At 32.2% G+C, this 24,408-nt stretch overlaps 3 protein-coding genes across 3 annotated transcripts; 2 read left to right on the plus strand and 1 right to left on the minus strand.

The window, feature by feature from the left end:
• The first annotated feature begins 1,708 nt into the window (after nt 1-1,708).
• Nucleotides 1,709-9,114, plus strand: LOC125847782 (WPP domain-associated protein). Its single transcript, XM_049527473.1, has 6 exons — nt 1,709-1,856; nt 2,329-4,743; nt 6,532-6,658; nt 7,055-7,156; nt 7,589-7,667; nt 8,759-9,114. Exons 2-5 carry the CDS (start codon nt 2,342-2,344, stop codon nt 7,664-7,666), a joined length of 2,709 nt encoding a protein of 902 aa, XP_049383430.1. The 5' UTR covers nt 1,709-1,856; nt 2,329-2,341; the 3' UTR covers nt 7,667; nt 8,759-9,114.
• Nucleotides 9,115-13,999: 4,885 nt separating this feature from the next.
• Nucleotides 14,000-15,439, plus strand: LOC125847925 (caffeoylshikimate esterase-like). Its single transcript, XM_049527648.1, has one exon. It carries the CDS (start codon nt 14,088-14,090, stop codon nt 15,111-15,113), a length of 1,026 nt encoding a protein of 341 aa, XP_049383605.1. The 5' UTR covers nt 14,000-14,087; the 3' UTR covers nt 15,114-15,439.
• Nucleotides 15,440-15,555: 116 nt separating this feature from the next.
• On the minus strand, nt 15,556-20,173 carry LOC125847926 (2-succinylbenzoate--CoA ligase, chloroplastic/peroxisomal). The gene is made up of 10 exons (XM_049527649.1): nt 19,826-20,173; nt 19,119-19,191; nt 18,675-18,840; nt 18,480-18,578; nt 17,920-18,017; nt 17,627-17,820; nt 17,161-17,288; nt 16,487-16,866; nt 16,057-16,271; nt 15,556-15,908 (listed from the first exon to the last, which is right to left on the minus strand). Exons 1-10 carry the CDS (start codon nt 20,023-20,025, stop codon nt 15,779-15,781), a joined length of 1,683 nt encoding a protein of 560 aa, XP_049383606.1. The 5' UTR covers nt 20,026-20,173; the 3' UTR covers nt 15,556-15,778.
• Between the last annotated feature and the right edge of the window lie 4,235 nt (nt 20,174-24,408).

Raw genomic sequence — 24,408 nt, forward strand, 5'->3', positions numbered from 1 at the left:
TCAATCTTTAACAATAATTTATTTGCCGTTTAAATTTATGAATTCAAAATACATTTGTTAAAATTTCACGTATTTTTTTTACAACCACACACGTTATATTTATATTTTCATTACCTATATCAAAATATGACATTTTGAATGGTAAATATACATCATAAAAAACTACTAACACATTAAAATTTTCAGCTCCTTTGAGTCCCCTTCCAACTTAACGTCTTTTTTTATTTTTACGCACTTAAATTTTGTATTATTAGATTTATCTTAAACATATTTATGATACGCGAAATAAAAACCATATTTAAACATGATAATACAACTTACATATTGGAGGGTGGTTATCCACACAGATGACCTGGGATCGATCCCCCCTCAATGCCTTCTGAGTCGAGCCTGTCGCATAGTGCTTGCCTAGTGCGGTTTACATCCCATGTGTGGTTTGCAGGCTATTACACAATGGGGGGTTTACCCAGTGCGCACAAAGTGCTCACCACAGAGTGCTCACCCGAAGGGCAGAGGCTGTGGCAGAGGTTGTAGCGGCTGCGGGTTATCCTGGGGTTCCAAAAAAATACAACTTACATATTCATAGAGAAATTAAAAATCTCTTCTCAAAAGACCATAAAATTTAAAAATAGATTTAAGTGACCTACGAAATTAATTTCACGTTCGCTTATATAGTCGAAAATAAGAGGGAGAAATTGGAGGGGTATTCATGTATTATCTCCATTTATTTCATTCACATACAAACAAAATATATATGCGGTCAACCACCTGATAGGGCTATCTACAACCTCCCCATATCTTCAACCACCTCCCCCACCCAAAGAAAATTATTACTATTACTATAAAAAGAACGAACGATAAATACTCTTTTATCTTTAATCAGAGATATTGAGTTCAAATTTTTTTGAGTATAAGTCATTTTTGTTAGGGGATATTTCATTTTTTAATGTGATATTTTTNATTGGAAGGGTATTCATGTATTATCTCCATTTATTTCATTCACATACAAACAAAATATATATATGCGGTCAACCACCTGATATCTACAGCCTCCGCATATCTTCAACCACCTCCCCCACCCAAAGAAAATTATTACTATTACTATAAAAAGAACGAACGATAAATACTCTTTTATCTTTAATCAGAGATATTGAGTTCAAATTTTTTTGAGTATAAGTCATTTTTGTTAGGGGATATTTCATTTTTTAATGTGATATTTTTTTATACGAATTCGAATTTAATCAGATTCTAATATGAATATCAAACACCAAATAAGAAACTTTAAAAAAAAAAACACCACTCCATCCTTTTTCAATTATGTGATCCCTTTTATTTATTTTAAAATTAATTAAATTAGACTAATATTTTTTTGAAAAGTCATAAATTATAATTCTCTCGTGTCACGAAATATATATATTTTTTTAAATATTGATGAATTGACATGTACTATATGCATATTACTATATTAATAAATTAGTGCAACGTATATATTTTGTTAATCAATATATTAATATATATTGTTTTCATAATTGACGTACTATGACTATCTTCTTAAGTAACCAACCTTTTTTCTAATTAGAATCAAACTCCATAATCAAACGTTCCAAAAGAAAGAAAAATAATTAAAAAAACAATTTAATTTAATCCTTCATTTCTTATATGTATATAATTATTAATCACTCCCGCTCATTCCCCCAAACTTTGTTGAAGCTAATTTTACTCTCTCCCAGAAAACCCTAACCACTCCACTGATTTCTCAGAAGAATTCAAGAATTGCTTTTTCTTAGCATTTAACAAACACCCAGAGCTTTTTTGGTAATTTTATTGCTTGAAGGAGAATATCTATTTCTTTCCTTGTAAGTTCACACATTTAAGGTTTTTTTTTTTTTTTCTTGTTTGAGTATTGTTTCAGTTAATTGTTTGATTAATAGTTGTAATAATTGAACACCCTTTTCCCTAATTTGTATACTTTGGGAGTTTTTTTCTTTGTTGGGTTTGTGTTAATTGAGCTTTTGAGTGTGTTTAGTTTCTTCTATTTTTTTGGTTTTCTGTTTTTTTTTGGGTTGTGAAATTTCAGGGGTTTGTTTCAGTATGTTTTGCTTTAGTGTGGGGTAGTTGTTCAATGGTGGCTTTGTGAAGTGGGTTTTTGTTTTCTTCTTTGTTTTAATCATTTTCTTCTGGTTGATGGATTTCAGTGTATATTTTCATTAAGGGTATGTCTGTTTGATGGTTGATTTGTTGAAACTGATTATTTTTTTAAAGCTTAATTTAATGTTTTTCTATTTTGGGTTTAAGTGGGTTTTCTAATATTGGGAAAAATATATGCAGATATGCTTTTGTTATGGGCAGTTCAGAGGTATTAGAGAATTGGGTGGTGAGAAATGGGAATGGTGTAAAGTCATGTGGTGATGAGGACCGCGAGGGAATGACAAATGGTGGGTTTGAGCAAATGGTTAATGGTGCAAAGGAAAATGAGAATTTGGGTGATGAGATTTTGGAGGATTTTGAAACATACTGGGAAGATGTTAATGACCGCTTAATGGTATCAAGGATGGTAAGTGACTCAGTGATTAAGGGGATAGTGAGTGCGGTGGAACAAGAGGCAGCTGAGAGACTAGTGACTAAGGATATGGAATTAGCCAACTTGAAGGAATATTTGCAATTTCATGAAGGGGGTCTTAGCAAAACTGAACTTGAATCTTTTGGGTCACTTATGTCGCAAGATGAGCTAGGAAGCATGGATTTTCGAAAATGTGTGACTTTATCAAATGTTTTTATGGAGCATTGCAAGATGGGAGACTTTCTAGATGGGCTAAGAAGTATGGAAAAAGATGAATTCAAGAAGTTGAAGAAGAGTATTGATGAGCTTAGAGGATCCAATTCTGTTACTAACAAGAGCTCTCGCTCTGAGATGGTGAAACTAGAAGGTATTCTACAGGAGAAAGAATCTGGAATTTGGGTTCAGTTGGACAAAACACTAGAGAACATAAGAATGATGGTGGATACCATCTTTAAACAAATGGATGTTATGCTACAGTTGTCCAAGACATCACTTCATCAGTGGCAGGAGGAACATCTAATCAAAGTGGAGCTTGAGTCCATGGTAATGCGTAGTGTAATTCGGACCGTGCAAGAAGAATTTGAGTACAAACTGTGGGACCAGTATGCTCAGTTATGTGGTGACCGAAATGAGAAGTTGAATGCCATCTCTAGTTTACGGACGGAGTTGGATGCTGTTTTGAAGTCATTGTCAAGTTCAGAAAATGGGCATGTGACTTCCCATGGATTGCATGATGCAGATTTATTTACACGCAAGACATCAAGTGAGTACGTGACTTCTACAAAATCAGTTTGGGATGGAAATGGAAATGGAAAGCTGGAGGATTCTAAGACTGATATACCTGAGAATTTTGATGCTGTCACGTTGAAGCACATGTCAAAAGATGAAATGGTGACCTATTTTAATAATATAATGACAAAGATGAGGAGACACCATGAGTCCATTCTGCAAAAGAAAACCGATGAATATTTTGTTCTAAGGGCAGAGTATCTAAATCTTAGAGGAGGCTCTGCTGTGCCACATAAAAAGGATAAGGGTGAATCTGACATTCTAAGGAAGAAGATTCCAGAAATTATATTCAAATTGGATGATATCCTGGTAGAGAATGAAAAACATCCTGCATTTACCCAGGAGACTCTAAGTTTCGGTAACTTAAAGGATAGGCTTGATAACCTTCTTTCTGAAAATCACCAGCTTAGAGACTTGCTTAAAGATAAGAAAAATGAAGTTAAGTCCCTTTTGTCCCAAGTTTCAGATGCCACTGAGAAGAGGCTGCAACATTCTTTGGCAGAAGCAGACATGCTAAAACAGATAGGAGATCTCAATTTAACCATGGAAGAGTCACTGATAGAAGCTTCTGTAAGGGAAGATGTGTATACCTGTTTTCTAAGGGATCTCAATGGTGGGGCAAGAAATGAAGTTGAGGAATTAAACTTTGGATTTGATATGCTCAATGAAAGTAATGATACTAATGCTGGAAGTACTAAAAAAATTGAAATTGAAGATTTAGAGATGGAGTGCCTGATTATGCAAGAAATTTGTGGAGTAATTTCCGGTGAAGGCATTAAGGAGGCTAAAGACATGCTTAAGGAACTGCATTGGGAGCATTTGAATGAAAAAGAAATTCGAACTTCTCTTGACACAAAAGTTATTGAGATGGAAAACAAATTAAAATTCGAGGTTGAAGAGAAGGACAGACTGAAGCAAATGGTTTCTGTGCTGGATACGTTAGTGAACGAAAAGGAGAAGTTAGCAACAGATGCATCAGCTGCTCTAGCAAAAGAGAGGGATCAGTTTGAGCAGGTTCGTCAAGAGTTGAATGCTGCGAAAGAATTTGCTAGTCAACAACAAACATTAGCTTCTGGGTGCTACAAAGAAGTAAATGTAGTAAAGGACCAGTTGGCAGAAGCAGTGGAGCGAATTGAAGTATTGAAAGAGAAGGCAGCCCAATTAAATATAAGTCTTGAGGAGAAGGCGGAGGAGTTAAAAGAAGCTAATCACAGGGCAAATATGGTCCTTGCTATTTCTGAAGAGAGGCAAACTCTTTTGTCCTCTCTTGAATCAAAAGAAATAGAGCTAAGAAAGCAGGTGGAAACAATAATTGGTAATATAAATGAATCGTCAAAAATGATTGCTGATTTTGAATGCAGGGTGACAGGAAGGTTGAGAACAAATAATGCGAGGTTTGTGCTTTCTTTTCTTTTTTGATAAGTAACTGGAATATCATAGTGCCAATATATACATAAAAAAAAAAACTTTTTGCCCCTTCAAGTATGCAGAAAATATAAAACGTCAATAAAAGGTTTTTCAGCCAGAGGAACTGCAAATTACACCAAGAACGTAACATTTGCAGGACTCTACTTTGTAAAACAAACACTAGCATGGACTTCTTTTCAGAATGCTTGCTGTTCTGTTCTTGCCATAAGGACCTTAAAATACATAAAAGGACACTATTCTGGTGGCATTTATACTTTTTCGTTTGCGTTTGCAGCGAAAAATTCCTCTAAATTTGTGGTATTGTTCCCTTTCATCTTCTCAACATGGAGCGATCTGCCCCTTGTGTTAAACTTTTTCTTTCAAACAAGAGCCCAAATCTCATATACCTTGCAGTCCTCTTCTCTACTTTTCTAGTTCCCCTCCTCCCCCATCCCTTACAAAAGCGTTTATGGACCCATGCCTTCTTCTCCGTTCTCTTTCCAACAAAAATGGCTTCCATCCCATCCTGAGGAAACAATGACCTAGATCCAGTACTTTTTTTATTTTTTCTCCAATTACAACCAGCAGAGGCATACACCAGCAATTAAAGATGGGGATGTTGGGAGGAAAGTTGCTCGCATGCCAATGGGGATGAAGACCACAAAAGAGAAAGAAAAGCTAGATTGAAGGTTCACTTTCCTTAACAAAGCAATCTGGAGCTGCTATTTACTTTGGGAGTAGACAAAGCAAATCGAAAGCTTATTTACTCTAATTTTAACTTTTCCCAACCAATCAAAACATTCCACAATGTAAACCAGATACAACTAAGCCAAAGGCATTGATCAAATAATTATTAAAGTTAGAAATTCCTATAGGGAGCGGCAATCAGAAGGAGTAGTACTTTTAGGACATGAAATTGAGAAGGAAGAAGGTGAAGAAAAATGAAAACAAGATAAAAGTAAGGAATAAAGAGAGATTACATTTTTGCCCTCAGATTTGATGGTTTTCTAACAAGTGACTGATGTGCACTTAGTATGGAAAAGGGGTATAATGCCACAAAACTAGTTAAGGGGATAAATTTCACAGATTTAATAGCTGCGGCCATGTTAAACTTTCATCTTTTCCCTTTTACTTTCTTGTATTGACCTACGTATTTTCTTATCTCAAAAAAAGATTTAGTATGGACCTGCATATTTTCTTATGCGAAAGAAGATTTAGTTTTTGGTGTCACTGTATCCATAGTATTGGAGATTTCATTCTCGTTGACCTATTAACTGACTATATCCTTCTACCTTATTATTTCTTGTCCCATATTTGCGCAATCGGAAGTTGTATGGACTATGGCGAAACTCTTCTTTGTTTTTAATAAACGTTTTCCAATAATTGAGTTGTTTTTCTGTCTGCCAAAAGATAAAAGAGAATTTGTTTTATCTATTTTTCCAGCCGACAGGCCTTCTTGGTTGATATTGATGTGTGTGTGTGTGCGCGCCATCTTTTCAAATGATATATTGGTTGCTCAATCCCCATTCCCATCCACTTTTGTTTCTAAAGTATTGGTAGTGTTTCGACTTGCCATCATTTTTCTAGTCATTGGCGTAATCATTCTGTTCTTGTAGGGGGGAAAAGGGAAAAAATTATGTTAACATTTTTGTTTTAACTGGTATACACATACACACACTCAAAAGCTTGTTCTGCTTAGAAGACATGACTCGTGTGAAGTTTACATTGAATTATCCTCACTCAGACCTAATGCAATTTGTTGGTAATACTTTCAGGTTTGAACACTCGTATTCTCAATTGGATTGTCTTGTTAAGAAGGCCAATTTGCTGAGAAGAACAACGCTACTGTATCAACAAAGGCTTGAAAAACGATGTTCAGACCTTAAATTGGCCGAGGCTGAGGCAATTACACAGAATTCATCTTTCTTTATATTTCTCTTTTTGTAGATAATTAGCAATTAACTATATGCAATATTTTTAATTGAAACTTGGGCTTTTTACCTAGAGTTGGATCCATGATTTGAACCTGATTGGTTCGATCTGTAAAGTTGTTAGCACTGAACTCACTCTACTTTTGAAATTATGGGGTCAGTGCCTATTTTTATTAAAATTTGTAATTTTTCACTTATATATATGTTCTGGGGTCAGTTCAACTTCAACCCATAGCTCAAGTGCATCACGCTTTAACTTTTTGAAATTTGTAATTTACACCTATTACCAAAAATTGCATCATGCTTTAACTTTTTGATGGTTTACTACGGTTTACGAAGTTTTTCAGAGGATTTCTTGTACATTCAGGTTGATCTTTTGGGAGATGAGGTGGATACACTTCTAAGCCTAGTTGAGAAGATTTACATAGCGCTTGATCATTACTCGCCAGTTTTACAGCACTATCCTGGGGTAAGATGAATCACGACTTAAAAGATATATATTATATCAATTTTTCCTATGAAACAAATGTTAGTCTGTTTTTTTTGGATTCAGTTATATGCGCATAGTATTCATCTCGAAGTTCCAATATTCTTTAAGTATGTTCAGGCAGGCTTCAAAATGAGAATCTGTCCTTTTTGCATCTGAACATAAAGTATTAGTTGTTAGCTGGGTATCTAGTTGTTAGCATGTGCAACTTTTACAAACCAATGGTTAAAGGTCAAGTGACGAGGGGTGAAGACTAATTCTACTGCTCTTGCTCTCTCACTGAAGATAATCGGGTATTTTGGGCATGGGAGGATAGCTACTTCCAGTATAAACTTGTGTCACCTCTGAAGCATGCAATTGCATTTATATGGGGCAACATTATATCTTGTTTACATGTTGCTTACTTTAATGCAGATTATGGAGATTCTTAAGCTGATCAAAAGGGAATTAACTGGAGAGTCTACCAAGCTAGTAAAATCATCTCCTGCTTAAGGTAATTTTTCTTCTGCTAAAGTATAGTTTTCACTTTTCAGTGGGTGATATTGCATAACATTTGGTTTCATTGTTGTTAGCTAGATCAGCCTCTTAAGACAAACTTTTATGAGAATGTCTAACTATTGATATTTTTCTTGAATATGAAATTGCTGTTTGTTACTTTCTCTATTCTAAGTTACGTAGCACTCTTTCCTTTTAATTTGTTCTAAAATGAATGACACCTTTCTATATCTGCTTTCATTTTGTCATGGTCTTGTACACATAGAAATGTCAAGGCATGTTTATGATCCCCACCAAGTTGTAACAGTACTAGAAATGTCAAGGCATGTTGATGACCCCCACCAAGTTGTAACCGTACTTTTGGTATATGTGCTAACGGTCTTTCTGAGTTGCATAAACTCCAGACCCAGTCAAATGTTGCCAGCTAAATGAATAGAGGGAGTAATGAAAACATTTGCTGAAAAATTGTCACCTACTCAAGAAAAGGGGAGAGCAAAGGACAGCAAATTAACTGCTTTGTATAACCATGCACCATTATTCCTCAGGGATTACTCTAACAACGAAAAGAAACTGAAAAGGGGAGGAAAACAGATGAGTTGACAAAAAAAAATTAAAGGTTGAGAAAACAAGGGCTGATGAAGAAAGGTGTGATCTTTAAAGGAAAAGGGCGGAGGAAAAAAAGGTTGCTTTAGAAAATTTTAAAGAGGAATCAGAAAATGAAAAAATAAATAATCAAAGGTGGAGTTGGTGAAATCGGAGTATGAAATAAGCGGCTGGTGGTAGAAAGAGGTAACAAATAAGAGAAAAGACGTGAAATTCAGCCGTGGCTTTTAGAACAAAAAAATCTTGCAGAACTAACTGCAAAATAGCTATTGTTTGATAAAAAAAGTGTCATGCTACTGATTTTTCATGGCAGTTGGACGAGGTAGAAAATTGGGAACACCACAAAATACAGAAGTATACAATAACAGGCATAACAGCTTGTAATCACGCCTACTGCAAGACATCAGAACATATCTTAGGTTTTCTTTAAATCGTTTCTTCCATAAATCAACCAGTCCTTTGACGCTTGTTTCTTTTGTTGAACAGATAAAGAGTTCAATTCCCGGAGTTTTTGCATTCCTCCATCCCTGCTGGTGCTAGTTTGAAGTTCAACACGAAGCTAGAAAAACAGATTTTAGTTAACGTGACAGACGACATGTAGTATTACTTTTGTAGCAACTTGAAATAGCACAAAGTTCTTGAAGTTTCAACTGACCTGTCTTGTAGAGGGTGAGATCCTAGTTAGTTCTGTATATTCTGTATCATCATCAGGCAGCAAAATCCCCACACCTTTAGTTGCAGCTGTGAAATTTTAGGTACATTTGTCAGCTTTCTTGTATATAAAGAATCAAAATGTACAGACTACTTTTGGCTAGTTTAATTTTATGGAAATCCATGTGTTTTATCATTTTTCTTTCATTGAATAATTCAATTCTGGACTGACAATTATTCTCTCAGTAGTCAGTACTCAGTACCATATTTTTTTACACGCATGTTAAGAAATCATAAATAAAAACATAGTTTTATTAATTCACCCGTTAAAAAAACTTATTGCAAGGATAATGTAGGAAAAATATAATTGATACTTTCTTGATTCAGTAAGGTGTACAACTAATTATGGGACAACTATTTTTTAGGAAGATGATCAACTAATTTTTTTTTTTCTTTATAAATTATTTGAATTCTTCCTTCCTGTTCATTGACAGTGATTTAAAATGATTGTTTTTGAGCTTTTGTACTTTTTCTAATGTTTTCCTTGATTGGGAGATTGAGTAATTTGTACTCAATTAGGATTTTAGATTAATTTAATCTACAAAGTCATTATAACTAAATATCTAAACGGATAATTTTATAGACTTCCCCTCAAGTTTGATATTGTTATATTAATTTACTTATAGTTTATAATATTACCCTTACTTCTCTTTTTAATTATAATCATAACAATGAACTCTTCTTAATATTTCATAATGATACAAATAGTATTTAAGCAAATAACGTAAACCACTTTCACAATATATGCATGCCTTATATAGGTAATAACAAATTTGTCTAGACAATAACCTAATTAAAAAGAAACCATGGGTTATAAATGTATTTATTATATTATATTGATTTTACTTTATTTATTTGAAAAAGTTAGGAATTCTAATTTTGGAATTAAGGTAATTTTTTATAAATAAAGAAATTTTCGTTCATTTGTAATTTAACCGTCAAGAAAAATAAGAAGTTACTTCTCTTTTAACTTTATTCTTTTTCTTGTTGTTTTATTATTTTCAAAACAATTTCATTCTTTTGGTTTAATGGCTTAGTGTAACCCATCATAGTACAAAAAAATAAAAAAATTAATTGCATCATAAGTCAACTAATAAAGGACCTTAATTATTGAACGAAAAGTAACTTACCTTCGATTGTGTCACTTAAAAGATGACAATTAGGGTAGCGCGGGCAAGGTTAAGCGGATGGGGTGTGACCTGACATGACAAAGATTAATTTTATTGAAAAATTAATGGAAATTTCAATTAAATAGATCACAGACGGATCAAGCATATTAATGAACTAAAAAAAAAACAAATCAAAGGCCTTAAACCTTTGAAAAAATCAATATTATTTTAATTTAAAGTTTCGTAGTTATTAAAATGCAAAATTGTTAAGTAATATATTTCTCTTAAAATTATTTTTGAGATGTTGTTCTTTCTTTTTATATCAAAAATTTCCTTCATGATGTCAAATAAAAATGTACGAAGAAAAACTCATTTATTTATTNGAAAGTATATTTAAGGGATTAAATATTATTACTTTGGTTATATATGTTATTAATTACTGACATAACCGAATAACCAAACCGAAAAAAGCCAAACCGAATAGAGAAAAACCAAACCAAACCAAATTTATTTTGGATCGGATTGGGTTACACTTTTACAAAACCAAAAACCGAAAATCCAAACCGAATAGTGTAAAACCAAACCAAAAAACCGAATGCACACCCCTAAATCAAACCATAAGATATTTGTTATGGTTTTTGGTTTATCAGTTTTGGTCTTTAATGATTTGGTTTTCAGTTTAACCAATAAGAAAATGCTTTCAAAACAAATATATGATTTGTTCAACAATTTAATGCGAAATAAAAAAGAGAGAAATCTAATTACTAATTGAGTGCAAAAATTGTACTTAGTGTAGTAAAAGTATAGTAAATACTCACAAATCACAACCCTAGTCATTGCCTAACCTTTGCCGTCTCCGTTCTTAGTTTTTTAGGTTTTGACATTGTGAACCTAAAGACTAAAGTAATACTAAAATAAACCTAAAGGGTAAATGCAGAAACAAAGTTAATTAAGTAATGTTAAGGGTTCTTATAATTATAGTCTAATATAGTGATTATATTAATATTTTTTGTTTGATATTTATATCTGAATAAAAATTAAAACAATAAATTATTATATTCTTAATGGTTATTGGTTAACCCAATAACTCAATATTAAAAAATCAATATCGAACCGATAACCCAATAATTTTTTTTATAAAACTATTAAATAATCATTAACCCAATAAATCAATAATACTTTATTCGTTCGATTTATTGCTCGGTTTGATTTTTGCACACCCCTATCTACCTATCACGAATTAAAAGACAATTACCACATTTCAAATATCATAGTAAAAAAAATACATCAAAGTATTAGTAAGAAGTCATGATATTTAGGAGTCATTCGATCATGAGAATTATTTATTTATTATGGAATAATTTTTTTATTTTAATTCTAAATTATTGTTCGATTATACAATTTCATGCTCTANTTAATTAAGTAATGTTAAGGGTTCTTATAATTATAGTCTAATATAATGATTATATTAATATTTTTTATTTGATATTTATGTCTGAATAAAAATTAAAACAATAAATTATTATATTCTTAATGGGTTATTGGTTAACCCAATAACTCAATATTAAAAAATCAATATCGAATCGATAACCCAATAATTTTTTTTTTATAAAACCATTAAATAACCATTAACCCAATAACTCAACAACAATAAATCAATAATACTTTTTTCGTTCGATTTATTGCTCGATTTGATTTTTGCACACCCCTATCTACCTATCACGAATTAAAAGACAATTACCACATTTCAAATATCATAGTAAAAAAATTACATCAAAGTATTAGTAAGAAGTCATGATGTTTAGGAGGCATTCGATCATGAAAATTATTTATTTATTATGGAATAATTTTTTTATTTTAATTCTAAATTATTGTTCGATTATACAATTTCATGCTCTATCTGAAAAAGTGTTTCAAACCTATATTTCATTTTCCATCTTCATAAATTTCATGTAACATTCTCTCTTCTCTTCTTTGTAAAGGAAATATAACTAAACAAAACTCTATTTTTAGTTTCAACTTCATAAAAAATTCAAACAAAATGAAAAACATTTAAAATATATGTTGAAACGTCTATTTATAAAGAAAAAACAAAAAACAAATCTAACACATATAGACAAGGCATGATATTTCCCATTGACAGAGGCAACTAAAAAAGTATGGTGGCCTGAAACAAAACTTTAATGAGAGGCTTTAAAGTAAAAAAACAAAAAATACATACATATATATAAATTAACAACGTATCTTATTTTTAAAATTTTTAAAATTATTTTTCGAGGAGACTTATATATAAATATCCATTAAACGACCTAATAACGTAGAAAAGTTATTTATACTAAATAATATAATATATAAAATTTAAATTTAATTAATAATATACACATTAGGAAAAAAATTGATTTTTGGGTTCTAAAGCAACAACTTTAGTTGCTTCACTATTTAATCTTGCCCTGCCAATTGTACCTACTTGCTTTGAAGTAGCTTGATTTGCATTTAAGATTTTATTTTTCTTGTTGTATGTATCCATAAAATATACATTACAAGATATCTTTTTTTATTTATTTATTTGGATGTGTTGAATACCAAAGTTTGAGTTGAATTTAGACTTAAAAATTCCACGGCCCATTTCAAGGATGTTTTTGTTGCAACTTGCATCTACTACGTGTGAAATGTTTGGTGAAAAAATAATTAATACAGTTGAGAGTTAGAAATAAAAATGATGGAAAATAAATAAATTTTCTTCAAATTGAAGCGGGGATATCTCACTCTTTTTAACAGATTCAAATTTATTACAGTAGAGTAGTAATACTCTTGATTTGTTCCGTTCAGAATATAGTAGCTCGAAAATGTTGTATGACTTCCGAACTAGTTATTGATTTCATAGTTGCATCAATAAAAACACTTTCCTTCGACAAAATTACAATTTTTTTTTGTTTGTAGCGAATAGGTTGAAGACTTAGGGGTTATTTGGTACACTGGATAATATAAGATATTCTAAAATTAAATTTAAGATAAAATTTATAATTTGATTGACGGTAATTTTTTTCCTCTATTTTCAATTATCTTTTTCATTACACCAACCTCATGTTTCTCATGCTTGCTTCAATTATTTTCCACACTTCATATACGTCAAACACCATTATTTATAGGTGTACAAATTCTTCCATAAATTAAATAATGAGCTAGTGGGATAATAATATTATAGAACATGATTTAAGCTTTAATGAGTAATTGGTGGTAGATCATAATATGAGTTGGACCAAAAATTGCATTGTAATAATGCTTCTACCTCAGCTGCTTGGTTTAATTATGTCAGGTGCTCCAAAAAAATCATGTCAAGTTTAGAGGTAACAAGATATTTGTCTAAAATTTAATGAATTGCACTTTTAATTCATAGTCCCTCCGTCTCTATTTACTTGCCAAATTTTAACTTGACATGCTTATTAAAAAAATAATGATTGATATAGTGAGTTTACCATTTTGTTCCTATTAAATGAGAGGATTCCAAACATATTTACTCACTATATTTTTCAAAAAACGTTAACTCAACGGTAATAAATTGAGGGTATAATAGAAAAAGAGTTGTCCTTCTTAGAAATCAAATTAGAAAATATTTGACAAGTAAATAGGAACGGAGAGAGTAACAAGTTGAAAATTTTATGAGTTTCACTTTGAATTCATAATAAGTTGGCTACATGGCATGTCCTAAGGATATAGCTAACTAGCCCTTTATTTTATCACTAGAATGTAACAAATCACCAACCTCTTAATTATTACATTAAAGAGTGTCAATTATTAGTGAGTAAAATTATGCAACAAAATAAACAGAAATTTATAAGAAGTCAAATTTGGTGTGGAAATAAATAAAATCCTTATCTTAAAATTTATGCAATTGATTTCATGTCTCATATTTCTATTTATTACCCCAGCATGAAACAGTTGGGAGGTTAAACTCCCAACCTATCAGTACTATTGAACAACATAGATATATCATAATGCACATTTGTGTGTATCTATCAACTCAAATAGACACAAACACAAACAAACTCACTAGTCATACAATGTCTCACCCAATTTTCCAATCTAATGAGAACAGCCCTTATGGTAACTTGACAAGAGAGGAGTTTTACAAGCAACATAAAATCATGCACAAACAAAGTTTCATGTCAAACAAACAAAACATGAAGATATTCACACAATCTTGGCAGCCTGAATCAAGTAATCAGTTAAGAGGCCTTGTAGGCATGATTCATGGTTATACGTCCGAAAGCAGTTGGCTTTTTGAGCTAAATGCAGTAGCTATGGTAAAAGCTGGATTTTTCGTTTGTTCACTTGATCTACAAGGTCACGGTTACTCAGAAGGCTCACCTGGTTACATACCGTGTATTCAACCTTTAGTCCAAGACTGTATACAGTACTTTGACTCTGCTCGTGCTGATCACCCGAAGCTCCCTGCTTTCCTGTATGGTGAATCATTAGGTGGTGCAATTTCTACACTCATATGTCTAAGGCAAAAGACTGTATGGAATGGTCTGATGTTAAGTGGACCGATGTTTGGAGTGTCAAAGAAATACAGACCTGTTTGGCCACTGGAGAAGCTACTACCGTTGGCCGCCTTCATAGCACCATCATGGAGGATTGTGATCACCAAACCACCTGCATCTATATCATACAAAGAGGAGTGGAAGAGAAAGATTATCTCAAACAGTCCAAATCGCGTGGCTTCCGAGAAGCCACCAGCTGCCACTGCACTAGAGCTTCTGAAAGTCTGTGAGTATATACAGAAGAACTCTCATGAACTACAAGTCCCTTTGCTGATTCTTCAAGGTGGGGAAGATAAGGTATGTGATCCTGAAGCTGCTAAACTTGTGTATAAATCGGCAGGAAGTAAGGACAAGGCTATAAATATTTACCCGGGAATGTGGCATCAACTGATAGGTGAACCAAATGAAAGTGTGGAGCTTGTTTTCAATACTATGTTATCATGGCTTGAGGTGAGAGCAGACTTGGCAAAAATCTAATAGATATGATCTCAAGTTATTCAGATGTTTACACACATCATCAGAAGTTCTCTTTTCATGTACACATAACCCATGAATAATAATTTGTAAAAGCTACTGGCAATTACTATATTGTCAGAGCAGTTTCCGTCCTATTAAAGTAGTGTTCTATATGCTAAAATGATGAAACCTACTAGGCATCATATTTCAAAAGTAACTACTAATCAAATGTATGGTTCTCAACACAGAATCCTTAATGGTTCAGTTATTTCATTTGACTTCCTGCAACAACGATGAGCTTCTGTGTTGATTAGCAATGCCTAATAAGCAAGAAATAACAAAAATTGGGAAATAGGTGCACTACAATATTCAACTTCATGATCATTCAGTTTCGATGAATCAGGATGTTATTCCATTTGATGTTACGTAGTGAACAAAGAAGAATCTGTATGAGTATATGCGTAATGAAACAAAAAAACAGTATATTGTAGGTTACAACTTAATGGGAAAATAACAAATACATTAAATAATCTGAGATACGGAAAAAAATGACTAAATGTTGTGAGGAACAGCTGCATATTTTCCAAGCACCATGTCATAAAACTCTCAGTATTTGTTTCATTCTATTGTATTCTCTTACCATGTAATTAGCCGTTCAAAAAAACACAAGAGAAGAATAGGTGGAGTCATAGTCTGCTGGGCGGTAACTGCCTATAAGACATAAGTTCTGCTCTCACTTGATCTCTTCTTAATTTCCCAGTTGTTGTCATTGGAAATTGATTTTTCCATACCACAAACTTCTTGGGTATTTTGAACCTGCAAAATATTACATGTCAATATGTCATCAATATGTATCAAAGCACAGCAAACATCAAGATTCAAGAAGGCTGAGATTGGGGATGGAATATGAGAAAGACTTGCTTCAATCGAATTCATTTGAACAACAAAGGAAAAAAGAAAATACGCTGTCAAATCTTTTGCTCTACAGAAGTTCTGGAGGACAGAGCTGGACAAACAATGCTCGTTCTTGTTAACCGGATGATTAGAGCTTGAATCAGTCCACTGCCAATTGTCTTTCAGCCTAATACAGGCAACGACCATCTCGGTCAAGCGAGAGTCGGGAAGCCCAATAACAACACTAGCAGAAATCCCTGGATGTTGCAATAAGACAGCTTCCACCTGTGTCACAAACAAACTCACTGAATTATTTACAGGCTATTACATTCCCATAGAAACAATGCAAAAAGAAATTATGGTGTTCTATTACCAGAAAATAATTAACACACATATATCATTTTCTCATCAACTAAAGAGATTTCACGTAGGCAGTTCTCTTTTGTGTTGATAGCTTAATTGAACGAAGAGAACGAAAGCATTAAAGTCTGGAGGCTTACCTCTTCAGGATAAACATTTTCTCCCCCACTCTTTATTCGGCCCTTCAAGCGCCCAACGAGCCAGATATTTCCACAATCATCTATATGCCCTATATCACCAGTGTCAAGCCAACATTCATCAGTTGGAGAAGAATTATTGCTTGGCATTTGACCCCAGTATCCAAGCATTAAATGGGGACCTCGTGTCAAAATCCTCCCTATACAAGATGAATCATCCCCAGCAATCCTTATTTCAATATGTGGAGCAGGCTTTCCAACACAGATACCATCTGGTTTATGTGCCAAATTGGAGCTGTTGGCATAAGAATGCTGGATACAACTCTCTCTCGCGGGGTCATAAAGAGTCATGAAAGTCAGAGAAGAACACGCCTCGGTCATTCCTGCAAAACATTTAAAGAACACTTATCAGGAGAGTACAACTAAAACAGAATGATTTGTTTAGGGAAGAGTAGATATTCATGAAGCTAACTTCACAGAATACACCAAGAAGGTTCGGACTTGTGCCACTATAAATTTGTAATGCTAACACAATGTGTAGTTTATGATATATGTCATACATCAGGAACACCACTTTATAACTTGCAATCTGCTGCTATCAACAGAATATTTGTTCAGAAAAAATAAGTACAGAGAAAATGGGAAACTATGTCAAAGCAGTCACAAGACCAACATACCGTAAGCTGAAAGAAGTTTAGCCCTCGGGAATATCTCAATCGCATTTTTGATAAGACCAGATGAAAGACCCCCAGCTCCATTAAGAACCTTCTTCACAGATTTGGACCCTACAGATATGTGCTCCGTCCTATGACAAGTGAAAGTAGAATCAAACAATTGCACTTATCATGAACTAAGTTGTCCATGCAGAGAAACGTAGAAAATAATCAATCACCACTGAAAATTGGCCCAAAAAGAGAAACAAATTTCTTTTGATCTTAGAACAGGACATCACAAAAAGTATTCCTTGTAAAACCAAAAGGAAATAATGCTACAAACTGATATTGGTAGTAAACTTTGAAGGATAAAGCTTGATAATCCAGTCATATGTATGCCCATACAGTTATTATTCACTTCAACTTTGTTCAAAAGATAAATCCTATTGAAACTCGTCTTTGCATCAAGTAGAACAGCTGAGTGCTTTACCTATAAAAAGATATCAGATCAGTCATCATAGCTGGAACTGTAATGAGAGAAGTAACACTATGCTGGTCTATGGATTCAACAGCCAATTTAGCTTCAAACTTTGGTAGTAAAATATGACAACCTCCTGCCATTAGCAAGGCCAGGGCTGATGATATACCACCAATATGGCACAGTGGTGCAGTGTGTAAATAGACCTGCAAGAAAATAACATGAATCAAATTGGCATCTGTTTCAAACATTTGGATAATATATCTAGGTTGCAACATCCATATTATCACAACAGACAAGCATACATCATCCTCACCGTAACCAACGATTGCAATTTTTGCAAGGGATTGCACCACCAAAGCTGAGTGGCTTAAGGTAACTCCCTTTGGCCTCCCTGTGGTCCCTATTGTCATTAGGAAACAGAAAAAAAATCTTAAATATAAGTCAATGGACTTAGCAATACTCCTTGTACCAGAAAAGGAGACACACAATTAGATTGAGGGTTTAAGAATTGAACAGATAAGAATTACTTTGGACATGCAGTTCAATGACTCGACCTACACAACACATTTCTCAGTGGAGCAAATATACAGAATGACCATCTTCTTGTTCAAGAATTTTGCTAGTAGACAAATAACTTTACCGAGGCTAAGAAACAAGATTTTTTCCTAATCTGATCCAGATAAAATTGTGGGAGAGACATTACGTTCCTTAGTTGAAAAAGATGTTTCCAGTACCACATTTCTCTTAGAACTTCATTTTGTCAGTTTCCGTAGGTGTGAGAGATTTGAAGATCACTTTCTGAATCATGGTAAAGAAATGGAAGAACAGGAAATACACATGTGGAAAGGTAGTGCGTATATGCCTGAGGTAAAGCATATTATAGCTGCTTCCTTAGGTGCCCACAGGTAGTCTGCTGTTAAACTCCTTTTGCAACTTCTTTTCAGCTGTTCAGTAGTTAATCCTGGCAGATGTAAGAATGATAAATTAATAAACAGAAGAAGAATATTATTTTTAAAAAATCTATATTCATACTGGTCATGAATGCTTGAACACATACGAATATTAGTGCTATGAACTTCACAAGGAGTATTCATTAGGACTTGCCACCTTAGAGAAGGCACAGAATCAGCATAAGACTCGAACTTCCAGAAATTACCGGTTGCATCGTGGACCAATATTGTTGGCTTTGCTACCTGAAGAGCTGCTCTTGCTTCTTCCAGGCTCTGCATGCTGAGAATAGTTACTAGGAGAACATGCTTGTATCCAGAACAGTTTCTTCCATCCATATCATACAGAAATCAATGTTTTTCTGTAATAGGAATACTTATCCACGTTACCGATTTTCATCTTCCTCATAGAAGTTTAGTTTATATATATTTAAATTGTTTACAACCAAGAGCTGTGTTGTATGGACTTTTCAGATTTGAGTAAATACTTAACCCCATGTCCTACAATGTCAGAAGCAAATGGAAAATTAGAGACTAAGCGTTTGTGCATTTACCCAACGGTAATTGAAAGGTGCAGTAATCCCTCCTACATATGCAACTGCCAGTAACCACTCCAAATACAGATCACTGCAACAAAAATTGGATGATGAAAAAGATTTGTTAACAATTCAACGATAGTTCCGTGACGAAAGCTTCCATACACTTTATTATCTTCTCTAACAAAATATTCCATCAAAAGGTCAAATTTTATTCTGAAATAGTGAATATGTTAGCAATTACTCTTACTATGTAATTTTAGCTATCAAATTCAACTTAGAACCTTTTTAAAGAAATATTGTTCAAACTTCACAAGGAGGGAAATGATATGACTTCACATTATCTCTAACACTTTGTTTTGATAGTTACTTAAATTTTATTGTATCGTATCATCAAATCCATTATGTAATGATGAAAAGCCTCATTTTGTGTAACAATCAATTTGATGTGATTGCATCTTTACCTTAATTTTCTTTCTCATTTTGTCCCTGCCTTTTTATCGGTATCCTATTTTTTGTGGGTTTATCTTTCAAATTGTTTGTGTGTAATTAACACTATGTAACTATATAGTTTATCCGAACATTGTATTCATTAAAACAATATAATACGATACAATAAAACACAACACAATACAATATGATACGTTACGAAACAATACATAACAACCATCCAACCACCTCATACAATGCATTTACAGCTAGTCAGCAGGTAAGTAAGTAAGTACCTGTTAAGAGCGGAAATGGCAACGACATCACCGGGCTTCAGGCCCAATTGAATTAGCCCATGAGCCAGGCCCAAAACTCCCTCAACAAATTCTATACCCGTCTTCCTCCTCTCTCCCATTATCATAACCGTTGAGCTCCGGCGAACCGTTGACAGCCGGCTCAAGCACTGGCAAACGTGAGCCTTGGAGTAATTAGCCATTTTTCTGGAGAATAAATTCGGAATTTCCTAATTTTCCTTCTTCAACCGTTCTTCTGAGCAAACAAAACAGCAAATTCTCTCTAGTCTAGTCTAGAGTATAGAGTTTGGTAGATTTATTTTAGCATAGGGATAAGTCTATAAACAAAATTTCCACAGTTTTAATAGATGGATTATAGTTTTGAAGAATCAATTTGGTTAAATATCCAAGTAAGCTTTGAAGATAATATTAAGAAAGTATTTTTGTTTAATTCTATGGATAAGAGGACGGAGGAGAATTGCAGATAGTGGATACGAACTATTATCATTACTTGTCTTCACATTTTAATTCTTTAATCTTAATGATGTAAAAAGTTTCTTAAATTGATAGTGAATTGTGACAATAAACCTATTTTGATCCATAAGAGATTTCAAAAGTGATTAAATTTAAGAATAAAGTAACTCAAAAGTTCATTTTATTAAATAGAGATTTGGTAAATTGACCCTTACAAGTGTAAATTTGACAAATATATTGTGAGTGAAGTAGTAGTACTTTTCTAGTAAATTTGAATGGCATAAATTGGAGTGGATCCTATTTCTTATCTTACCTTTGTACTCCAAATATGGGAAGATTGTGTGAAAAAAGAGGAAAATCTGAAATTTGATTAATGGGCTTTCAGTTGTGGGTCTTAAGAAGCAGGCTGATCCATAAGGGACTTGTCATGCATTGGACAAATTAGTCCAATTGAGCATTCACAAATCACAATAAAGAGAAAAATTCATAAATATCTTTTATTGTGTAATTAGGAAATGTAGCTATTGTTTTTTTAGGTATATAATTGGTGTATAACATATATATACATGCTGTTTATACATAGATTATACCGTAAGGACAAAAAAAAAATTAGGAGTTTTTTTTTTTTTTTTTTGGGATGAGATTTGTGTCCTATTTAGGATTATACTTTTGGAAAAAGAATGTGTCCTTTTAGGATTTTCATTATAATATATTTTCGGAAAAGTAAAAAAAAACAGCCAACTTTCAAAAATTCATATATCACTCGTTTTAAATCCGTTTTTTCATTATAATATATTTTCGGAAAGCTACAAACGAGTAGATCATGAAAAAATAAGTTTCGACCAAATTTATTGTACAACCAATTTTCAGATTGCTACAAACCTTCTTATCAACAATACAGTGAATGTACATGGAAGAAGCGAATTATGGGATAATTAACGATGACTCTGATACCAATGAAGGACTTTTAAAGGCAAAACAACAAAAAGATGTGTACCTTGTAACTTCCCGCGGAAATATTTTTTGTTGATTTTGTTGTTGAAAGAGATTGTTCCAGATCACTCTTTGAATCTCAAGGAAATAAAGATCGATCTTTGTTCACAAACTAAGAGTCTTCTTAGAGTGTTGATTGATTTGTCTAAGAAACTTACTTCTCTGTTTCTTTACTGAGCTTGTTTTTCCTATTTCTCAGGTTTTTCCTCCTCTCTTTTTTACATTTCACGTCTCTTAAAAGTTACTTCCACTATGAGTCTTTTAAGGAGAGGTTGAACAGTTACAATACTGCCCTATCCCTTTAAAAGAATTATCCAATTTAACTAATTAATTAATTAAATTATATATATAGGACAAAACAGATTTTGGATCGATCTACATGAGCGATCCACGACCCAAAACTTTCCCTATATTACATCAATACTAAAAGGTTCATGCACGCATAAAAGGGTTGAATCTTTACATTATTTTCTTGTTGGTACAATTTGGATCATTGAGATACAAAAATAAAAAACAAATTAAAATATCTGAGAATACTTTCTCGTGAACTAAAAGAACTTTTTCCATGTGCCAACTCTCAACAGTACTGTACATATAACAAACAATAACAACAATTTAATTATTTAAATTTATTAAAACAGAAAACAGTTCTGTTGGCACAAATTTTAATAAGAGGACAAGAACATATGTCCACTCGAAACATGAAATTACGTTCTTACTGTTTTAGATTTTCTAATGTGGTGTTAAGGACCCATCCACATGATATACGACTATATGTTGGAACTTTTTTCTTTTAATTAGAAGTTTCAAATTTTAATTTCGGAAATAAAATCTTAATAATTACGTGACATGTATTCAAGTTACGTGATCATGTAGACATTTTGTACCTCAATTGATCAGATATTTAAATTTTAAACTTTACTATGATAATTTTTCATTAAAAACAAGTACACATAATTTGTAAAAATGTGTGTGCATGATTGAAGCTATAAATTTCAAAAAGTTGCCATCTTTTTCCAAAAGATATTTGACAAAATGCAACATACTAATGATTAAAGGGATTATTAAGCATACCAAATTAACGTGGCCCATTAATGATAGGTTTTAGCTTTTAGGGCATTTGACTTTTGTGTTAGATAAGCCGTCTCTTTCTCTTTTTCTTTGTTTCACGAGTGCACATTAATTTGTGATATAAGATGTTGTATGACATTGTTTATAGGGAAAAGACCTGATATACCTTCAAAATTAGTTTTAAATTTATATTTTTGATTTTTAATTTTCTTTAAAATTATTTAGGGATATATATGATTCTTCTAGCAAAGTTCAAGGTATATTTTAATCTTTTTCATACATAAATTATTTTTTGACTTCTTTGATTATAATTATTTGAGTTTCTTATTCTTATTTTATTTTTTTTCTTTCATTCCTTAGTGTAAAAGAAAAAGATTTAAAACTATTTTTTGTGGCAATATTATAATTTTAAACTATTTTTTTTGTCAATATCGTAATTTAATTTTTGTATTTGAAGAAACAAATTTGGTCATCTATAATAAGTTTTACAAGAATATTAGTGAAACATAAATAAATTTGACCATAAAAAAAAAATCTAAATTAGTCATTGAAACAAAAAAAAGTCAACAAAAATATGTTTGAGGAGGATTAAATATACTCATATGGGATTATATATATTTTTTTAAAAAGTAAAAAATTAAACTAAATTATTTTTTTCCATTTCCGTTAGAGGAAAAGGGTATATATGAGTCATTTGTATATAAGTAAGAGTATTTATGAGTCACTTTCATAACAAGGAGTATATCAGCTCTAAATGACAAAGTTGAAGGGTATATCAGACCCTTTTCCCTTGTTTATATATGAAACTTTGGATCCTTTTGGCAGTAAAAAATACAGTGTCTTTTTTTAATTATCTTTATTATTATTATTTGAAAATGAGTGTTAGGACTATGAATATTTCAAATCTAACTTGAAATTGTATTTTAATTTAGAAAATAATTTATAACGCACTTCAATTCACTTTTCACTTTAAAGTTGTATCGAGATATATTTAGGCATAAACATTATCTCGAGTATTTTTTATAAAAATATATAATTAAATACAACATCATCTTCAATTCTGACTTCACGATAAATTCTAAATAAAGTGAAAAATATTTAGAATCTATAGTCAAACACCTACATAATTATATAGTTCGATTTGGGTGTGTATATTACTCACTTTGTTTCAATTTGTTTGTTTGGTTTGACTAGACACAAAGTTTAAGTAAGTAAAAAAAAACTTTTGAATTTTATGATCTTAAATTAAAGATATATAATAAATATCAAAATATTATTTGTACTTGTAATCTTAAACATATCATGTGAGAAGTTAAAATTAAAAAGTTGTAAAAAATGATTTTTTAAACAGACTAAAAGAAATAAGACAAACAAACTAAAATCGTGAGGATCCATAATAAAATATTAAGTATCACAATTAAAAATTTATTCTGATTCAAAACTTGCGAAAGTTATACTGTAACTTGCTATAAAAGTAATTCACGGGAATTTTGCTTTTATGCGAATCAATTTAAAGTAATTTGTTAACGTAGAAATTAAGGCGACTATTTACCATGGACTAGCAAAGTTTTACTTTGCTTGTTAATCTACTGTGGCTCTATTTTTTTATCCTAACTTGAGACGGACAATATGAAAAAGCTAACTTAGATAACGTTATAATTCATGACAGAGTCAAAAAATTTATGAAGTGAGTTTAAAATATGAAAAAAACATATAAAGAAGTTGAATGTACTACTCAGAGCCGTATCTAGAATTTTGAGATGATGTGTGCACTATTACGAACAGGTGGATCTAAGATATAAAGTTGGTCGCGGTTTAAAATTTAGGTTTTTATCACTAAAAATAATTAAAATTTAAAAATTATAGATCCAAAATTATTTTTACCGATCCAAACCACTTAGAGAGACGTTATCCAATTTTAGAAAGGAAAATAAAATGAGAGAATAAAAAATTCAAATTTCTAACTTCACTTAGAGAGGTGCACCCAACCATATACCAATCACATGGTATGATACTTCAACTATGAGTTCACATATCTATATTTAAAT

Source organism: Solanum stenotomum, chromosome 12 (assembly GCF_019186545.1).
Source record: "Solanum stenotomum isolate F172 chromosome 12, ASM1918654v1, whole genome shotgun sequence".
NCBI classification, from domain to species: Eukaryota; Viridiplantae; Streptophyta; class Magnoliopsida; order Solanales; family Solanaceae; genus Solanum; species Solanum stenotomum.